The sequence below is a fragment of the Rutilus rutilus genome (genome assembly GCF_951802725.1).
Source record: "Rutilus rutilus genome assembly, chromosome: 25".
Taxonomy (NCBI): Eukaryota; Metazoa; Chordata; class Actinopteri; order Cypriniformes; family Leuciscidae; genus Rutilus; species Rutilus rutilus.
The window spans coordinates 18,264,876-18,286,787 of record NC_140229.1 but is presented as its reverse complement, the minus strand read 5'-3'; the positions used below and the strand labels follow the sequence as shown (position 1 = coordinate 18,286,787).

The following is a 21,912-nucleotide window of genomic DNA, read 5'->3' as shown; positions in this document are numbered from 1 at the left end:
TAGTCTGGTTCATATAACTGAACACAAGGTGTCAGCAGTGTTCAATACGTCTGTCAGGAGTCAGGACTACTGTATTATCCATTCTGAGACTCTCTTCCTATAAGCAACTTGTATAATAAATATAGTTTTATACTATACAGGGTTCAATTGAAAACAAATGCCCCCCAAAAAAGTGTATTTTCGCATTAAAATCTTCAGCAGAATCGGTGAGAAAAATAAAACACAAGATAAGTGTTATATCAGGGTGTTAAATGTCAAACTAACTTCTACCACACTTTTGGAAGTTTACTTCTACTTACTATATCTATATCCGTTCCGTCTTGCAGCCCCCTCATTAACTTGTCCACAATATGGAGCTCAATTGTATTCGCAGGAGCGCTGCTGCAGATCTCCATTGTGTGATTGGAGAGGCAAACCCTCAGGTGGCCCATCAGGTCTTTAGACTTTGCTGCAATACCTTTCACTTTCTGGAGGTCTAAATGGGCTTCTGGCTGTTTCACTCCCACAATAGAATGACTGGAGACAGGTCACGTGACCACCTGTGAGTCAGACCAAGACAAAGGATAACCGCAGGGAAGCCAAGTGCATAAAAAAAAAAAAAAAAAAAAACAGAAAAAAAAAACCGCGCTTTTCTCTACCCGGTTCCGAGACAGCAGCTGGTTCAGTAGTGAGTCCGTTTTACCCAGTGCTCGGTGCTCCATTGTGCTTATCTTTAACGTGGCCCACGGACACGGTAATCTGCTATGTATTTTTCCATTCCTTTCATGTCTTTAAGCTTTAAGACATGAATGACAATTAGGTCTAATAAAACTTTGTATGTGAGGGCGCAGCGAATGTCGAAATGTGCAAAGATATCAGAAGTAAAGCCTAATAATAATCCCCCATAAAGCAGCATAAATTAACCACTTTTAAGTCTCACCCCTTCGACTTTGATCCCATTTTAAAATGAATGCACGACGTGCATGTTAAAGGTGCTGTATGTAACTTGTTCACTCTACTAAAGCATAAACATACCATAACATGTTTGCATATATGTGACCCTGGATCACAAAACCAGTCACAAGTCGCACGGGTATATTTGTGGCAATTATCCAACAATACATTGTATGGGTCAAAATTATCGATTTTTCTTTTATGCCAAAAATCATTAGGATATTAAAGGTAGTGGAGGATTTTCCCGAATTTTAGAAAAGAACCGCCCTCTCCACTTTTTGAAAAAATGCACATGCGCAACACTACCTGCTCCCGAGAGGGAACGCCTATTAAACGTGTGCAAGAGAGAGCATGCACGAGCCTAGTGCGTGACTTGTGCCAGGGCTTGCATCGCTAATCATAGCTTACATTAACTTTTAGCAGTGATTTTAAATGGATTTCTCCAAATAGCATGCCAAACTTTACCTGTCGAGTAGAAACTTCGCTTTCTCCCAAAAACTATATATTCTCCCAAAAACACTCTGGTCTTGTTTCTTTCTTCAGAGGCCTTTTCTCTTGTCATACAATTCGTAGACACTTTTTCTCTTGCGACCCTCAGACATTTTGAAAAAACCCGGTGAGAACGGCGAGCTTCAATGAATGGCTGAAACCGTAGCTCACCACACACATACACCCGAAAGTGCGCATGTGCAGAAAGCGAAAACTACCTAGGGACGAGCACGTACGACGGCCTTACGTAAACATATCACCAGAATGATTGACAACTAGGAGGACCAATAGTCTTGATGATCCACCCGGAAAAAGAAAATCCTCCACTATACCTTTAAGTAAAGATCATGTGATATGTTGTAAATTTCCTACCTAGTCAAGCAGATACAAAATTGTAAATGTAATTTATTTTGAATGCATGTTTTTATTTGCTACAGAATTCTAAAACTATAAAGTATAAAATGATCTGCTCATTATTTGTGCGACTAATAGCCTATAAGTAGTAAGCATGGCTTTGTGTTGTTTTACACAGAAATTCATTCCGCTCACGTTTTGTAAATTAAGCCGGTTGAGTGTTGAAACACTTTGAAATATCATCATCTATCATCATCTCATTTCGAAGTTTTTATGATGTTTTTATGATGCCGAAATTGATGATGAAGCAAAAACAGGCAGCCTTAGGCTTCATCTTATCTGATAACTTCAGCCGTTCGATTTGCTTTTGCATATCCAAAGCGCACCATGAAATCAAAATTGAGAAATCAAAACTAAATTAATCTTTAATCAAAATAGCTTCCCCTCCCTCTTGCAGTGGCATCTCTTCTCTGATGATGTGTTTACTGGCGCAAGGGCGGGATCAACCTGTCACTCACATGAGATCGACCAATAGCAAACCACAACCATCCAATCAATTCCACATGGAAAAAGTCAAGTCCTGCCCTACATTTTGTCTTGTCTGAGAAGCCGTTTCACTCGGATATAGGCCTACATCAAAATAGGGAAGAAAAGCCTATCGCAACTTGCGTTTCATGCTGGCTTTAAGCAAAGTTCAGTGTGTATTTATCACGCAGAAGGGGAAATGGAGAAGGCAGAAACTGTCACTTCAGTGGAGCAATGCTGTGGGACGGAGAAACCAGGGCAGATGGCTAACCCTCAAGTGAGAAGATCTAATTCAGAACTTACATTTCAGTACACAAATGAAAGTGTGTGCGGAAGCCCTTCAGCAGCACTCAAAAAAGTTATGTGATGATTCTGAGCAGCAGACTTGCACTATTTCCTTAGTGCTAAATGATGCATCTTGCAGCTTCATCACACCTCCGCTCATGGTGTAGATGCGTTTGGTTCTTCAGTGCCTCTGATGCCGCCGTCATGTTTCATCTGCACACTCTGCTAAATTGTTTTGCAGAGGCTCTACACATATTAGCGTTTAGTATGTCCAACTTTCCTCAAAGAAATGAAGAGTTAGAGACATCTGGGCAGAGACTCAGTTTGATTCCATTTCATAAGTTCTAGAAGAGCTCCTTTAATTCGATTGCGATTAATTCAGTCATTTATAATGTCCACTTTGCTTTCATATGAAATAAAGTGTAAATTCTGCAGGGCCGTGTTTCAGATTTATCGATTTTGAGGAATCGAGCTGTTGCATAAGTTTTTGATTCACTAATAAAATGGGTCATAAGAGTCAAGCCATTTGTTTCTGGAATGGGCCTATGGCTCTGTTTATACCTGGTATTAAGATGTGTCTCTTTTGTCCACTTATAACCACTTCTGTCCTGATTTTTTTCGAGGGGAGGGTCTTTACCCACCATGTATGAGGGATTTTTTTCAGATCTTTCGGTCAAGCTTTTAATGTAGTTTATGTCTATGTGGTGTTTTAAATATGCTTTAAGACACACCATGTGCAAATTCATAAGTCAACACCATTGCTGAGTATTTTCTCCTTAAAACGGCGGTGAAAAAAAGGACAGCCTCAAATATGCGGTTTGAAATCGCCAGTGTTTCTGAGTTACAAACTACGGTGTAACCAATCATGTCAATTTGCATATTCATAGAACAGTGTATAGCCTACTAAATGAGGCAATGGTGTAGTTACATTCAAGTTATTTTAAGGCATGAAGAATTTGTTTTCAAGGAAAAATCGTTTAAATACATTTTGGTTAACAAAGATGAGTTTTAATGGATACAATTATTGACTAGAGGGGGACTTTAAATCCCGTCTGGCTAGCGCACTTCCTGTAATATTTACGCATTCAGTTGGCGGAGATGGTCTTTTGTGGCTGTTTGGTCGCTTTCGACCGCATGAGCGTTTACACTACGAAAACAATCCAGTCAAATGCGTTTTCAACTACCTCTGCAAGTGGTCGAAAGTAGAAAAGCTCAAAACGTTGCAGACTCTGTTTACACCTGTATTTAGCATTGTGCACTTGTGATCTGATCAACCAAAACGCATCTTAAAGGGATAGTTCACCCCAAAATGAAAATTCTGTCATCATTTACTCACCCTCAAGTTGTTTCAAACCTGTAAGAATTTCTTTTTTCTGCTGAACACAAAAGAAGATATTTTGAAAAATGTCTGTAACCAACAGTTGATGGACCCCATTGACTTCCATAGTAGGAAAAAAAAATTACTATGGAAGTCAATGGGGTCCATCAACTGTTTGGTTTAATGAGGTAACTTCAAATGCCATCAAAAGGGGAAACCGTTGGTCAAAAAACGTACATTTATGCACAAACTGACCACCAACCGCAACTTTCAGACGCCATCATTATTTTTTTTAGCTCAACTGTCAAAGAGCCGAATGCACAGGATTGTGGGATATCAAAGGCAGCGAAGGATACATCTATGCCGCCTTCAAAAATCGATCAGATGAGGGAATCACAGGAGACAGGAAGTGAAGCTATCATTGGATTTGGACTTGCCTGGATGCCTTCCTACCTTGGAATGCAGCCTCCGGAGGCAGCATTTTTAAGCTTTCGAACACAGCCACTGTTTGTGTTGTATGTTGCTCTATTGAGGATAAATCAATAGAAAGACATTTCTTGTCATTATCGCTGTACACAGCATACCATTCAATATGGCAAACTCACATTTACCATTAAGGTAAAGAAGGATTTATTTAGCTGAAAAGCAGGAGAACAAAAAGCAATGCACAAAAAGTGTATTATTCGCACCTCAGTGTTTTTTGGCACTTTGCTGTGTGGTTGCTATAGGGTGTTGCTAAGTGGTTGCCAGGATGTTCTCAGTGGTTTTCTAGGTGGTTGTTTAGTGGTGCTTGTCTGTGCAAAACCTACTAGTCAGTATATTTTTTAAATATTTGCATCAGTCAGATTTAAAATGCTGACTTTAAGTAAACACATTTGCACTAATCATATTCAAGCCCTACCACATGGTAAACAAGCATCGGAGACACTTGGGCTTCTAGCGTACGCTAATGAAATGCATGTGTAATCGAATATTCATTAGGGTAATGTTGATTAAGAAAACGAGTACTGAGACAGCTAGGTTTATACACCATCTTACAAAACAAACACTGAGTGCAAAGCATGTACAAGCAGAATACTGATACAACATATGTTGACTAAGAAGTTTAAATTATAAATATAATATTTAGCACATCTGGTCACAATATGTACAATCTTTCTATATAAAGTTCTTGAAACCCTTTGTGAATCAATGTATTTCGCCGTTTACATTACATTACATCAGACAACAACACATTTACATTGTAAAAGAGCAGATCTAAAACAAAAGACAATGAGGCAATGTGCTACAGGCCTAATATCTACACATTTAATAAATAAAAAAAATGCCACAACACTTAAAGGGTTAATAATGCAATAGACTTCCATGCATATTTACACAGTACTTGAAGCTATGCATAACATTTCTGATGAAGAAATCGTTTAAAATCTGAAATTAGTACTCACATCATTTTTTTTACCTATTTATTTGTTTAAATTATTGTGTATGAATTTTTCTGTATTCATTTTTGAAGAAAAGACCGTATGTTTTGTCACTCATCATAGAAATAAAGCTATCTCGTGTTAAATTCAAGGCTCAGAAGCACAACAGATAGGGATTAAAGGTAGAGTATAGGCAATTTTCGGAGAGCCTAGCAATAGCGAGCTAGCTTTGAAAGCATAAGATCCCAGCCTCCCTTCAGAGCGTCTCCAAAGCCACACCTTCTTCAAAACACATGATAATGGCCTGAGAGCAAACAAAAGCATCACAAGAGACATAACATTACAATAATACTGAACAAAAACAACTTAATGAGCTCTGACCTGTACCACCTGACTGCTGCAGATTCATTTTAGCGTTGATAGTATTGCCATTGAAACGCATAAATTCAAGTCTCTTACAAATTGGTGTAGTTATGGCGTGAACACAGCTTAAGTTTGTTGTTTTGGTTCAGGAGGAACTGTAAAAGGCAGCTGCTGTTTCGGTTGCGGTGCTCGGTGACTGACGTCTGTCTAACTCTGCATAGCATGAAACGCACTGATGACGTGTGATGTCTGCGCGAGTAGGTGCGCGGAGGTACATGTGTTGACAGGCAGGTAGGACATTCGGACCGAATTCAATGATTGGACGAACATTGTATGGTCCTACGCCTTCCACAGACGATATATATACATGTAAATACATTTAGACCACTTAACTTAGTAATTGCTATCAGGATGCAAAGAGACTTTCAACCAGCATAACAAAACATGTTTCTGGAACAAATCACCTACACTGCCTTTAAGATGTTTCACATGACTTGGATCAGGCTTCAGCACACCACATGAAGAGTGTTGCAGATTGCATCACAGAGGGGTGATTTGACAAAGATGCTTTGTAGCATAAAAGCAGGAAATGTGCAGAATGAACAGTGAATATTACATTAATAAGAAACGGCTTGTTGAATGTGGGTTCCTGAAACTTTCAACCTAAGGTCACTGGAAAAACGTGCCTGTGGCGACATTTCCGCAAAAAAGATGTTTCGTGACACTTTCAAAGCGATGAAATGTCCAGTGAGTTGTGCTAAAAGAATGTTCAGTTTCTATCTGAAACAGATTGTGAATCTGGCAGTGTTTTACTTAGATGGTTGTTGTAAGTATTACGGCAGTTTGTAAATGAAATGTCAGGTGAGTGGCACTAAATGGTAAATCGCGTTTGAAAATAACATACGCCGTTTCAGTTGAAAACTGCAGTGAGTTGTGTGTATAGGTATGTTTTAAAGTTTTTAAAAAAAGAGGTGTGTTTTTCCAGTGATGCTATGTAGGAAACTTCACTCTCTTGGGATGTTTTGATGAACCTGACTTATTGTGAATTCCTTCCAAACTGTGTTTCTTGACTTTTAGAAGAGTCAAGAGGATATATTTTGCACCATCCCATTACATAAACAGATTGAGAGCAGTCAGAGTTTTAGAGCCTCATGCACTCCCATAGCCGAGAGTCGACGGTTGATGTTTCGATAACGGCAGCGTAACAGGTCTTTATAAGTTGAACGCAGGTCTCGGTTGAAGAAGGCGTAGATGAAAGGGTTCATGAGCGAGTTGGTGTAGCCCAACCACAGCAGTACCCGCTCCAGCCAGACAGGGGCGCAACTGCAGAGCAGCCCGCAGATGAACGGCCGCGCTGTGGTGAAGAGGAAAAACGGCAACCAGCAGAACGAAAAAATTCCCATGATCACCCCAAGAGTGGTGGCCGCCTTCTGCTCCCGCCTGAAAATCGAGGCGCTCCGACGTTCGCGGTTCAACAGGCAGGAGAGGGTGGAAAACTCCTCGGTAGCTGCAGGGTTCTTCATCCCTTTCATGCAGAGCCCCTCTACGGTGGCCAACGCTGGTTCTGGACAGGCCATCTGAATTGGGGGAAGTGCGGCGAAGTGGTGTTTGGCCCCACTTTTGCGGGCAGCTTTGAAAATCTTGTAATACATGAAAAGCATGACCACCATTGGGATGTAGAAGGCCACAGCTGTGGAGTAGAGGGTGTAGCCCACATCCTGGCTGATCAGACACACTCCCGCAGTGTTGACGTTCTGAGCCCAACCGCAGAATGGTGGCAGAGTGATGGAAGCAGACACCAACCATACGCCGACTATCATCTTGGCCATAAGCTGTCCGTTCTGTCTCGCTGGGTAGGTCAAAGGGCGAGTGATTCCGAGGTATCTGCGGAAACAGAGGATAACGCGTTTAATGAGGTAACTTCATATGACATGTTTCACGTTTTAGCAGAGAACTGCATTCCTCAAAATGACTGAACCCAAAGATCTCGCACGTACCCTGGTATAATCCAGATATGGCTCAAAATTCCTCAAAAGCACCAGACCCAAGAAATTCCTAATGACCTGAATTTTGCCAACAAATGGAGTGGAAAAGACGTTGTGTTCACAGCTAAATCTCTGGTATGTCAGACAATACAACTAACCAAACAACTCGGCCAACAAAAGTAGCATCCGAATATGCCTACATCCCTACCATATATAGTGGGGGAAAAACAGTGTGTGAAATGTGTCCAAAAGTCCAAAATCATAGTATTCATAATAGGCGTAAAGTACCAGGATGACCTACTGCTACTGCTGAGATTCTGAGTAGTAAATCGACTGACAGCGAAAGGCACACGACCTGCGTTCCTCACCAAATGTAGTGCCTACTCAGTTTTTCGGACGCTCAGTTGGATTCATATACATATAAGAACAGTATTGGATTGGGTTCACAATCAGTTGTTCTTTCTTTCCGAATGCACTCAGTGTCAAGGGAAAAAGCTGCATTTCTCTGTGTGTGTTAAACTTGCATTAAGATCCCCCTCTGTTTCAGCTGGCTTTGTCAAAATGTTTCAGACAGCATTAGCATTTTCACTCTAGTCTAGATGATTTCAAAAGCTTTCAAAAAGAAATAGGGATTATAAATATGTAATGTTTGCATTAGCAGTAATTCTTGCTGCATCTCTCTCTTCTCTGTGCTGTTAAGTCACCATGTAATGCTTATAGGTATACTCTTGGACATGAAAGAAGGAATATAGCCTGTTACAGATGTTTCTGATCTCATTGTCCACATCATTAATGTCGAGACTGAAACACACCTCTAAAGTTTACAGTTGGAGCTGTGGCTTGGGGGTTATTGTGATCCAACATGTTTAGCTTTGGTGACATGAGTTTGAATCCTTAAAATAAATAAAAATTAAAATCACATTCTCTAGAGATTTTCCCACAAATCACTGCATTCATTCATCAAAATCTGATTTCATCAAAATCTGTTTCACTGCAGTGAGCATTTCAAAAGACTTCAGTGTAACTAAAGATTCTATAAATTTTGAATAGCATTGGCTTCTCGTTACCTACTAAAGCAGAAAGTCTCTATACCCTTGCCCACCTCTAAAAATAAAAGCTTTCATTTCACGCATGAGAATCCCTCTGATCAAGAAAGGGCTTAGAGACACACTTATTGGACCGGACACTTAAGGTAGTTAAAACCTTTCATACACCTACACAGAAACTCCATATAAATTGCTGAACCATGAAACCATTTTATATTAGTTGCTAAAGTGCTCTCTTTAACTTTTTTAATTTTGTTTATTATACAGACAATTAAAACATAATGAGTTAAAGATGTCGAATATAATTAGGAGGTTATATTGAAGATAAATTAGAAATCATTCGTTATTTATTTACTTTTAAAAAAGGTTTGTTCAAATAACCCTACAGTACATATGAGCCATAGTATTAGTGAAAGCCTCTTCATGTCATCATCAAATACTGTCCTATCAAATAGGCTAAATCAGCAGGGTAGCATCTTTTGATGTTGAGTGCTGTCTACACTCCAGTTTGCTCTTTCTGCCTCCTGTCATACTGGATGAAATACAGCACACTTGCAGAAGCCTCTCAGAAAACAGGAATAATAACTAGATTAAAAACAGTAGTGAAATGGGAGATGAACAATGTAGTCTAGGGGCACTTCTCAAGATTGGACGGCTGATGCTAACAGTGGCAGGTCAAGCAAATGAGCGGAAGTTACTGTGATTCTTAAAGAGTCAGACAAGATTTGAGAACCAGCAAAAGGATTACAAGGGACTGCAAGGACAGACATTGGTACACTGTTAAAAATTACCAGCATTTCACAATAATTAACAGTATTATTTTACAGTAACTTGTTGTAATTAAGTTTCCCTGTAATATCCCAATGAATACCTGTAAAAACTACAGTATCCTTGGATTTTACAGCATTTAACTCTTATTTTACAGTAAAATATTGCAATCTAAAACCTGCTGTTATATCACAACAAGGTCTGTAATATCACAGCAACACAGTGAAAAAAAAAAAGGATTTCACAGCATTAAACAGTATTATTACAGTGAAATATTGTATTGAAATTATGCCCTGGAAAGTCACATGACATAACCGAACTGTTTTGAATTTGAACTGAAAAGGCGCGGTCGTGTCCCTCTTCTGAATTTCCGGGCTGAATGGAGAAGGTGAGTAGCATACATGTTTGCAGCACTTACACCCATGTTATTTTAATATGATGATAATATTTACTTTCAAATAAACGTTTATCGCATGACACAGTTCACATTTTGTTAGCAAGTGCCCGGAATTGTTGAAAGTTCTCTCACAGCATTTGCTAATAGTAGTAGCCTAATGTTAGTAGCTAATGAAGAGAGTTTCGCTATAATTTTTCATGTCACTATCACCGTTTAGACAAATCTGGTGTTTGTAAAGTTTATAAAAACCAATGATGGGACAAACATTACTATTTATGTGTGCACATTTCTGTCAAGGTTATCATAGATTAGCAGGGCTAACCGTTAGCTGTTTAACTTTAATAACTTAGTGATTCAAAGTTCAAACGGTCCATGAAAAAATATTTTTTTCAGCGGATATCCTAGTTACAACATGATTGAGCTAACTGTTAAGGGGGTCGCACACCGGATGCGCAGCTCGGCGCCGCGCCACGTCTTTTAAATTCGAACACATTATTCTCTATGAGAATGTAAGAGGAAGATATACATCTCTATAAATGTAAATTTTATATAAAACCATGTAAATGGCGCTCTGTGGCGCGGCAGGATTTTGAACACGGTCCTGAGCCGTTGCTGGGCGTCGCGGACAGACGCCGAAAGGCGCCGCCGGTGTGTGTGCTCTCATAGAGAATAATGTGTTCGAATTTAAAAGACGTGGCGCCGAGCTGCGCATCCGGTGTGCGACCCCCTTTAGTCTCATGTCGTGTTCGACAACGGGAGGGTTTTAACATTAGGGTTTCCCACTTGTCCTGATATGAATGAATAATAGTTGTAAAAGTTGTAAATGCACGTTACATTGAGTGAGCAATCTCAAAGTGCTACAGAAAAAAAAACACTATATAATATATACCACTATCATTTTTGACATACGGCTAAAATTAAATTACAATGATCAATGATCATAATCTGCATTCAAACTGAAATTCTTATTTTTGGTTGCATTTGTGTAATTTCTCCTTTTTCTTTTCTTTCCAGGTCATCAGAGAGAGTTTGATGCTTGAAGTTGATGTAAGATTTTTTATTCAAATATTTAAAATGCAAAATGAGTGATTACATTATCAACATTTACCTTGCATGATTTACTACCTCTGACCAATGAACAATATTTATCCTTTATCCTAAATCCATGCTATTGTGTGTTAACTATGTTACAGCCATGTGCCACTGGTCAATACTGCAGAACTCCCCAGCAGCCCCTGCTTGATCATTCAAGGTAATGTTACTTTGATCTAGTATCGACATTTCTAACTCATTATTTTGTTTTCATTCTAGAAATCTACAAGACCACAATAAGTGATAATAATTATAATAATAATAATAATTACATTTGTATAGCCATTTGTATCTTAAGCAGATCGCAAAGTGCTCATAACACATAATGCTGTATCTGTTCATTTCAGGTGACATGATGAAGCCCTCTGGATGGCTTATATCCATCGAGGGACATGTCGTGATGGGCCCACACCCTTTCTTTTTACACGGAGTAGCTGCTTTCTTCAGCAGCTATTACGTCTTCAACCTTGAGTATCCTGCCGCTGGATCGTCAACACTGGAGTTCATTCAAAGGTATTTTATAAAGATCACATTTAATCTTGTAATTCACATTATAGTACAGGCTTCCAACTCAATGATTGTCTTGAGGTCTAAAATGCTGACAAACGAGGTACCTGAGGCCCCGTCCACACTACCGCGTTTTTGTTTAAAAACGGAAACCTTTTGCTACGTTTACACCTCCCGTCTACACTAAAACGGCAAAAACGGAGAAGTTTAGAAACGCTGCCGACCCGTTTTTCGTTTTGAAACTCCGGAGGGCGTTTTAGTGTGGACGGGTCAAAACGGAGGACTTTAGAAACGATGACGCAGAGGCTCGCGCTCGGCTCTATGATTGGGTGTCATGTCATCAGTCATGGAGTATACACAGGTAATATTCAGTACCAGTAAACTCCACCCGCTGGAACAGTTTCTTACAGTAAGAAGAAGAAGAAACTGCCTCTTGGAAGCGTCTCAGGTGCGGCTCGCGCAGTAAACGCATAGCACTACATGTTATATAGAACCGACGCCTATTTTTCATGCGACACGCAAGCGTGTTGGAAGCGTTTCCAAGAAAAATAGAATAGGAAAACATGTTTATATGTCATTTTGACACAAATACATATTAATAAATGACATTTTGATGTTTGAAAGCATTTTTTTACAGTCTATGTTTGAAAGTCTCTAGGTTTACACCGGCACGCGCATGCCCAGTGTTGGTGAATGGTCACGTGATACGCATTTTCAGTCGTTTTAATGTGGACGGAGATCAATTCTAATATGCAGCTAAAACGCTGGTGTGGACGGCGATCGTATTCGTTTTAATTCTCCGTTTCTAAACTAAAACGCAGTAGTGTGGACGGGGCCTGAGGCTAGCCTGGTGAGACCACCCTGATCTCGCGAACTCATTCAATTTCGCTCTGCAGATAAGTCTGGGTTTCTACATATGTTATGCTGACAAATACCTGCTGGTCCAATCACAGCTATTTATTTTGTTTTGGGGCAGGCTATGTGATGATGATTTTGAAACGTCTATTGCGAAATGCGAATGTATTGAATGAAGTAGATGAAATTTTCTTTCAAAGCAGAACAAAATGCTCTCAGGCCCTTTATTGAAAAGGATATGTTTGTCATACTTTCAACAGGGTTTGGTTTTAATTTACCAACTGGCCAATTGCGTGAAGATGCATTTCAGTGGCGGCACACGTTGATATGGCCTCTCGTAGAAAATCAACCCTATTTGCCTCAGGCAAACCTAACCTGAGGCACCTTGGCTAAAAATGGCTAAAAAAAAATTATGGTGAGAGTAAGATCTAACAAGTTTGGATTATAAATCTATTAGGGTTTGATGTGGGGAAAAAGCACAGCAAAAAGCACACCTTGATAAATGCTGTCTGCAATACATACTGTAAGTCTATTTGAAACTGAAACTATCTTTGCTTATTAACAGGTGCTTCCTGGGCATCAATCCTGAAAGAGGCTCAAAGACCAAGAAGCGGACAACAATGAACCCTCATGTGAGCACCCTTTTGAGGAAACTTATTGACTTTGAGTGGGCATCATAGTTTTTTTTTGCAGCGGTAGTTGTCAGGCTCAGTTTTGAGTAGCCTTGTTCTTTTTGTAATTTTTCAAGACAACTTTGCACTACAAGATTTTTACACAATGCTGTTGCGTGTGGACTCATTATAATGTTTGAGACTGAGAGGAGCGCCTGACCCCTTTACGACATTCCTTCATCGCTCTCTTATCTTGCCATGAAGGCCTCATTCCCATCCTGTCCATTACTGTTATTGTGACACAGCTAGTTGAATTGCAAGTTTGCACAATTTCTCTGCATTTTCTGACTTTTATGACTAGAAAGTTGAATTTCTTGAACTCTTGAAGTTCTTGGCATCTGCTGTACATTGAAAAATATGTATTTGTTAATAAATATGCCATTGGGCTAACATTGACTTTACCTCAGAGTTGTTTGTTGGGGGGAGGGGGTTAATTGTACAATGATTGTAAATTCACAGTATATTATTGTCAACTTGTACATTACTTTCAAAGTACACACTGTAAAAGTACAGGGCCTTGTAACAATGTACAGCAAAAGATTGTAATTCCCCAGTAATGTACTGTAATATCACAGTAATTGCTTTGTCATTGAAGCTGTGAAGTTACAGTATACAGTTGTGCTTTTACAACAATGCATTGTAATATCACAGATATAAAATTACAGTAAATTGCTGTGAGTATATTTCACAGTATATTGCTGTAATCCTTACTGTGAAAGTCATGCAAAATTTATCCAATTATTTATTGTAAATTCACAACGAAAATTTTTGCAGTGTAGTTACGAAACCCAAGCTTTGAATGACATATTCGGTCATTAGAGCACTTAAGTCAGTGTCTGCAGTACTTCAGTCATGGGCATGATGTAATCACAGCATAACATTCGTTGCTGCTGTAATTGATATTGAAAACAACATTTGCTGTTGCAAAACCCATTGAGATACCTACGTAGGTAGTATTTTAAGGCATCATAGGTGTACTCCACCTCAAAAACTAAGGTAAACTCCAAAAGCTGGCCAAATAAAAATAATCAAATGTGTCCACAATAGCAATTGCTACATACCTATAGCAATACTGTTTTTATAGGGGCTTTCGCACCGGAGGAACTTTTTCATAGTTCCTAGAACTGTTGGCGAAAGTACCCGGATTTTGGCGCGTTTGCACCGCAGGAACTAGGAACTATTTTAGTTCTAGGAGCTATTTTGGAGGAACTAATTTAGCTCCTACTTCAGAGTAGGGTCTAAACCAGCACTATAGGAACTATAGTGACGTTAGTGTACGCTGATTGGCCAAACACACGCGAAACACCAGCACCCGCCATTTTTTAAAAGGCTGTGTAAACACACAGATTATAGCCTATATATTTACTTCACAAACTAACTCTACGAACATGGAAAACAGTGATAGATGGGCCTCTTAAACTTTACGCTGAGGAGAAAATCCAACGCAACTTTGAGGGGACCAAGCAAAACATGATTATGTATTTCTACTCAGCTAGCAACACTGGACATCAACCACACGGCATACTAACTTTTCATTACTGTCTACTTTCTATGTATAATAGTTATATTTAATAACATATTAGACTGTTAGACAGATCGTAAACTAATGAACACGGAGAATGCAAGCACTGTGTTTTAAGGCTCTGGTGTTCTCAGCGCCGTCAAAATAAAAGTCGTCACAACAACAACAACTGCGGCTTATGTCACTTCTGAGTTCCTACTGGCGGTGCGAATGCAACCAGTAAACGTTCCTAGGGGAACCATTAGTTCATAGGAACCACCCTGATGGTTAGTTCCTAAAACTAAGTTCCAAGAACTATCCGGTGCGAAAGCCCCTTATGCTTGAGTATTGCGCTGTTAGCTTAGCAACATGCTAATAGCAATTATAAATCGCAATCTAAATTGATTTTAAATAAGTCAAATGCAAGTCTTCTGAGCGGAACACCATTTGTATGCCGTTTGTAGCATTCCAAATGAGATTGCATGACAATTAGGAAGTTCACTTAGAAGGAAGCTGTCTATTGCTGAAGCTGGCAACTAAGCCGCTCAGTAGGTTTTGGAACCCATGTTATGTTGTAGCAGCTGATTGTCTGAAGCTAACACAAAGCAAGAGTTTTTTTGTAGCATGAAGGGAAGACAAAAGTGAAAAAACAGATCAAAGCAAAATTGAAGGTCTTAATATGACAGGATTGTTATGGGTGGTAATGTTTAGATTACATCAATATTACTGAATTTGCACCGCAGCATTCAGTTATGTGTAATGAAAAGCACTCTTGAACCGTCAAATGTATCAGAGCAAATTAACCTGAGAGAAAAGCAGTAGTCGAAAACAAAGAAAGAAAAAATCTGAGGGGACATTATTAGAGATCTGTACTTTCAGTATAATCTGACCTTCAAACCCCTTTAGTGAATAGTTTTATTAAGAGTATCTTTTCAAATTGATAAATTACACTAATTGGATCTTTCATGTCTGTTGTATTTTCGCTTTCACATGCATTCATGAATGGTATTAAGTGTGCAATATATACCTGATTTTACTAGTCATACCCCTTTGAAGAACATATAATTTCATATATGCCATATACTAGTATCTATAGTACTCATTTGGATTGAAGGTTGTTCAGGAACATAAAAACTAGCTCTTGTATTGAAATGAAAAGCCATATTGAAAACAGAAACATCTCCATCAGGTGCATGGAGACTTTGGTTGGTTGGTATTTTGTAATTTTAACATTCGTCTTCTAAATTAAGCCTTAAAGTTGCCTTAAATAATGACTTCAAGTTGTAGAGAAAACTTTTCACAAAGCTCGTTAAAAGAGAATATTTCTACAGCCATCTATAATCCTTGAATTATTTATCTTCAGCATTTGCAAAATGTACTATTCACAGTATAATTTTAGTGAAGTAGTCAAAGTCTAAACCTGTTTTGCAGCCTTGCAATCTTATAGTCACTCATGAAACAAAGTGTAGGATGGTTGTAAAAACAGGCATAATTCTCAGCCCACCTCCAATCACCAGGTTATGCTACTTCCATGCATCTACAGTTACACATTGCACTGTCCCATGAATGCCAGAAACATTCAGATTTAGCCAGCGCTTATCATTGAGACTCGTGAAAGGACCTAACATTTTAATCGAATAACCGCTGCCAAGCAGGGTGTTCCAGCACGCAGTCCTCACCTCCTGGGTTTCCAGCTCAGAACTTTATCAAAGAGCACCATCAAAATTGCATACGCACCAGGACACAGCTTCAAAGTCTAGTTCATACAGCCTCAAATTACATGGAAGCATTTTTTAATGCTCTGTTTATTTATTTAGGGTTGCTCTTGTGCGTTTTTATTTATATATATATATATATATATATATATATATATATATATATATATATATATATATATATATATATATTATGGAAATGGATACCCAACATGCTTTTCAGTTTTCATAAAAAAATCATTAATAAACATTGTGCAATATTTGCTTAACAGATCAGTAGCTCATGTACTTTCAATTATAAAGGAGACCGTGGATATGTTTTAGTATTAGGTTTGGAGTCAAAAATACAATTACATAAATACTTCCATCATTTAGATTTGAATGTTGATACTCTTAAAACTCTCTAAAATTAGGACATTGTGGATTTTATCCTCCAAAGAACAATTCCATAATTATCATATTTTGCAATAGCAAGTTTAAATTTATTCATTAATTTGTGTGTGTGTGTGTGTGTGTGTGTGTGTGTGTGTGTGTGTGTGTGTGTGTGTGTGTGTGTGTGTGTGTGTGTGTGTGTGTGTGTGTGTGTGTGTGTTTAATGAATAACAGGTTGGGGCAGGTTTTCACACTGATATTGGAGCATGTCAGTGAATATTTCTTACAAAAAAATTTTCATTAAGTTATAATAATAAGTTTTATTTATAGGGTATTTTTCTATTAATTGATTGAATAACCTATCTATATATTTTGTATACATTTTATATTTATATTTTATACATTATATATTTTTTATATATATATATTTCTGTTGCATATTATTTGAAAATCATAACATCTTGACAACAGCCAAGGATATACAATTCATTGAATATCTATATAGATTGTCTACTATATATAGATTTTATATAATTTTGTTGTATATTATTTGAAAACCAGCCAAGAACATAGAATATTCTGAATGTCTAGGCTATATATATTATATTCTATAATTTAGTTTTAAAAATATTTGAATATTAATTGAATTATAAATTATTCTTATTTGAATGTTATCTGAAAACCATAACATCTTGGCTATAGCCAAGCAAAGCATATACATAAAAAAAATAATATGTTAGGCATTATAACATCTATTAACGTTTGCCAATAAAAAGTGTCAAATGATTTGCCAGATCTAAATTCAATTTCTTTAAAAGAACTAAAACCTTTAAAGAATCTCGAACTCTTCGATCTTACCTGTCCACACTGATCACACACAAAGTCATTATTGAAGCCGTGCAGCACATGACATCCATCCCAATAAAGACATTGCAGAAAACCTCCCCAAACAGCCAGACGCCCCCTGTCAGGTCAGTCACTATGACAAAGGGCATCACGGCTACAGCCACAGAAAGATCAGCTATAGCCAGAGATACTAGCAGGTAGTTGGAAGGTTGTCTGAGTTTCTTCACGACGCACACCGCAATAACGACCAGAGTATTCCCCATCACAGTGACCGCAGTGATGGTGCTCAGCATCATCCCAATGACCACAGTCTTAGTCAAGTCCAGGTCCAGAGTCTGCTGCTCCCCGCACGACTCATTACTTTTGGGCTCCGCTGTAGTTAATAGAACAGTGGGGGAAAACTCAGTTGTCCCATTGAAAAAGGAGATTTCGGTCTCTCTGGAAAAAGAAACCAGTTCAGCCCCATGTGTCGTGAACATCACTGTATCGAGATTTTGACAGTGAATAAAACTTCCGCGCGCCTGAAGTGGACAGTGAACGTCATGGTGCCTACGAACTTACCGAGTCCGGCTTCAGCGGTCCGAACAACAAAATACACCCGAGGAGAGAGATGAGAAACACAGAGAACTCTCTCAGCCTCGTTCCGCTGAGGGGGAGAAACAGAACACGGGCTATAAGTAGTTCTGAGAGCCGTTCTGTGAAGAATAGTGAACCTGCCAGTGAACCCTGACAGACACTCTTTTCTAACACTCTTAGAAAATATGCTTAAACACAGCGTTGGTAAAAGAATAGCTATTGATATTAAATAACTTTATGATATCCTAATTTTAAAAGGCTATCCTACGTCGTTAAGAAAAGATCTGGCTTCTGATTGGCCAATACAATCTTCTAGTCCTGGTTTATTCCACAAGTATAACGTTGTCGTTAAATGCTTATGGATTATTTTTGTTGCATAGCAACGTTGTTTTCTATATTAATATTCATATTAAATATTAGATCTATCTAGGCCTATTACGAAAGCTATGATAATATAAGATAAATATTGGTTATTCAGGAGGTCAGTTTTAATTCATTCAGTAGCCTATAAATAATCGATCAAATTCCGAAATACTCCTTTTTGGGTCTGCACTGGGTGTTAGATATAAAATTAAAAATGTTTAATCACCATGTTCCAGCATGATAACACATTTGAGACGGTTTATTCAGATGGTTGGCTATATTTTTTTTAAAGGGATACTCCACTTTTTTCGGAAATATGCTCATTTTACATCTCCCCCAGAGTTAAACAGTTGAGTTTTACCGTTTTAGAATCCATTCAGCCGAACTCCGGGTCTGACGGTACCACTTTTAGCATAGCTTAGCACAGATCATTGATTCTGATGAGTCCAGTAGCATTTCTTTCAAAATGACCAAAGAGTTTCAATATTTTTCCTATTTAAAACTTGACTCTTCTGTAGTTAAACCGTGTACTAAGATCGACGGAAAATGAAAAGTTGCGATTTTCTAAGCCTATATGACTAGGAACTACTCTCATTCCAGCGTAATAATCAAGGAACTGTGTGTCTGTACCATGAGTGCAGCAGGCGTAATGATATGACGCAGCGCCTGAAAATAGGTCTAATAGGTTAGACAAACTTAGTCCCGGTCACGTTGGAAGAAGTTACCGAGCTGGGGACTATTTTCAGGCGCTGCGTCATATCATTACGCCTGCTGCACCCATGGTACAGACACACAGTTCCTTGATTATTACGCTGGAATGAGAGTAGTTCCTAGCCATATAGGCTTAGAAAATCGCAACTTTTCATTTTCCGTCGATCTTAGTACACGGTTTAACTACAGAAGAGTCAAGTTTTAAATAGGAAAAATATTGAAACTCTTTGGTCATTTTGAAAGAAATGCTACTGGACTCATCAGAATCAATGATCTATGCTAAGCTATGCTAAAAGTGGTACCGTCAGACCCGGAGTTCGGCTGAATGGATTCTAAAACGGTAAAACTCAACTGTTTAACTCTGGGGGAGATGTAAAATGAGCTTATTTCCGAAAAAAGTGGAGTATCCCTTTAAAGCAAACACTGCCTTGCTCATATTTGAATGTTTATGCATAACATCATAGCTCTCTGTAGAAGGTCGCCCTCTGGGGATGAATCTTGGCTTCAAAAACTTACCATAAAATAGGCCTACATCAAATTAGCTATAAGCCTAAAGGAGCTTAATAGTTTGTTATATAATCACCTCATCAGTACAATATTTATAGACTTCTACTGTCAAACGCTCTCTTTATATTTTAATGTACTCCATCGATACCATAATAATCTTTATACGGTCTATTTTAAAACAACAAAATCATTCATGGTTTCTCTGATTCAGTTTCATAAATGCATTGTTAATTTTATTTTTGAAATATTTAACGTTAAAAAAAAGTAAGTAACCTGGTTGTCTTAAAATTTTGAGTTCATTGAAATTAAAAATTTGAGTTACACAATGCAAGAGATTGGTTTAATTAACAGAAACTCAATCTGAACCCCATGAATTATCTAAGTTGATTTGACAAAAGTAAAAAAGTTGTGATACCAAATCATTAAATATTTTTACAGTGTGTAGAAAAAACAATAGGCCTGAGGCTGACCCCAAAGCCTAAAATTAGAAGAATAAAAATGATTCATGTTATTATGGGGTAGTAAAATATAAGTCTGGACCCTTATACATCTGCTGTGGCCATGTTGGTGAAAATCAGCAGGCCTATAGGGTAATTTATCGTTCGAGTCAGGTTTATAAACCATTGAACAATGAAACAATCTGACTTTTCTCTATTTGACCACTGGGTGACAATGCTGGATTACTGTTTATGAATTATCTCCCATTCGTAAGTATAACCTCCACAATGTGTTTCTCTATAATTGTACTGGTCTATAACATAGCAATTTGTGTAGGCTAATCAAAATCATTGGATTATCCCAGACGTATGGATAATTTTATAGCGATTCATATGACGTCATATGGCTAGATGTTGGCTATGTTAAAAACTACACTACCCATAAAAATGTATGCCGAGCACAAGTCGCCATGTTGTAGGAAATCCGTTTGCACTGTGGATTAGAGTTTAATCCGCAAGAAGGGAGTCAGGACGACTCAGTGGATCAAACAAGAAAGAAGAAAGACAAAACAGTGAGGCACGGAATTTGAGCGTTACAGTAAAACCAAACCAGAATACATATTTATTATTTACAGGCCACTGTGGTCGCTTGACAAAAACTGGCAACATCTCGCGCACAGCCTTTTTATTGTCCCCCCGCCTCCTTTCCCTCATGAAGTCTGAGCCATTTTCTGGAATCGGTTCTTTTGAAGATTTTAAAGAACCGGTTCAGCAACCAATTTAGCGATTCTTATACGTCGTGACGTGATTGCGTCACCGGCGTGGCATTTATAGTCTGTCTAACCTTGAAATTAAGCCATTTGTACGCACATATTGATAATTACTACGAGTTTTATTACGAGTTTAATAAAAAAGGATGTTTACATGTCCAAATTAATTAAAAAAAGTTGATAAAATACAAACATTATCCCGGTAGGCTAGCCTACATTTTATTAGGAATAGGGCTATGCTATTAACAACTTATTAACTTACTCATCAGTTCTCTGTTTATTGTGAATCGGACATGTCTAAAGGATACGCTTGGGAATTTCCTAAATAAGCCCTCTTCACTTTGGAATATTATCCTTAATTATATTTTTTATAAAGTTGGTGGGCTGGATAGGCTATTCTCCTATTTTGTAATTATAATGTTGCAAAGATCCCTATCAAACTTTCTAATTTCCATAAGATGCTATTGGCTTGGTCTAAAACTTTTCTCCACACAGTATAGGCCTATGACTTATGGAACAATAAGGATATTGTCTACAAAATAAACCACTTCTTTGCAACTGTTTCAAAACATGCGTAGGGCCTATTTTAGTCCACAGGGCAGGTTTAAAGCCTATTTAGATTTTTTTTTTCCTACCGCCAATAAATATGCTGTTGTTTTCCATGCCATTACCTCTGGAGTGTCTTTATTGCTGCATGTTTCTACATTTCCATGGCCATGTAGCCTATCTCCCTGAACTTAACTGACACAATGATTGGGAGCATATGCTTTTCGAGAAACAAAAAATAACTGTAATATCAGAGCTCTCTTCCAGAGAGGGGCAGTAACAATTCCTTACATTGTATATTAGGGGAAAGTATGGTCCTGAGTATCTGCTTACCAATAAATTAAAAGAAATAACATTTAAATTGATTCATAAAGTTTACCCAACTAAAGTCTTAATAATTTGTCTTTCTGTCACTCTCCTGAGGAAAATGTTATTCACTTGTTTTGGCTATCCTACCTACGCACAGAAATTGTTGTCAATTTATTTTTTTTTACTGTTTATCCAATATCATTTAGTTTGTGACTTTTCTTTCTCTTTTAAATATGTTTCTTTGGATTGT

The 21,912-nt window shown here is 38.1% G+C and overlaps 1 protein-coding gene and 1 long non-coding RNA gene across 2 annotated transcripts; one reads left to right on the top strand and one right to left on the bottom strand.

Annotated features, from left to right (window-relative positions):
• Window positions 1–5,160: 5,160 nt before the first annotated feature.
• LOC311284929 (5-hydroxytryptamine receptor 7) lies at window positions 5,161–17,922 on the bottom strand (the record flags this gene model as incomplete). Its single annotated transcript, XM_084400229.1, has 2 exons — window positions 5,161–7,572; window positions 17,456–17,922. 2 exons carry the CDS (start codon window positions 17,920–17,922, stop codon window positions 6,822–6,824), a joined length of 1,218 nt encoding a protein of 405 aa, XP_084256355.1. The 3' UTR covers window positions 5,161–6,821.
• LOC311284931 lies at window positions 10,643–13,410 on the top strand. The gene is made up of 4 exons (XR_014626283.1): window positions 10,643–10,931; window positions 11,078–11,136; window positions 11,324–11,489; window positions 12,904–13,410. It is a non-coding gene; the product is annotated as an uncharacterized lncRNA (long non-coding RNA).
• Window positions 17,923–21,912: the final 3,990 nt, after the last annotated feature.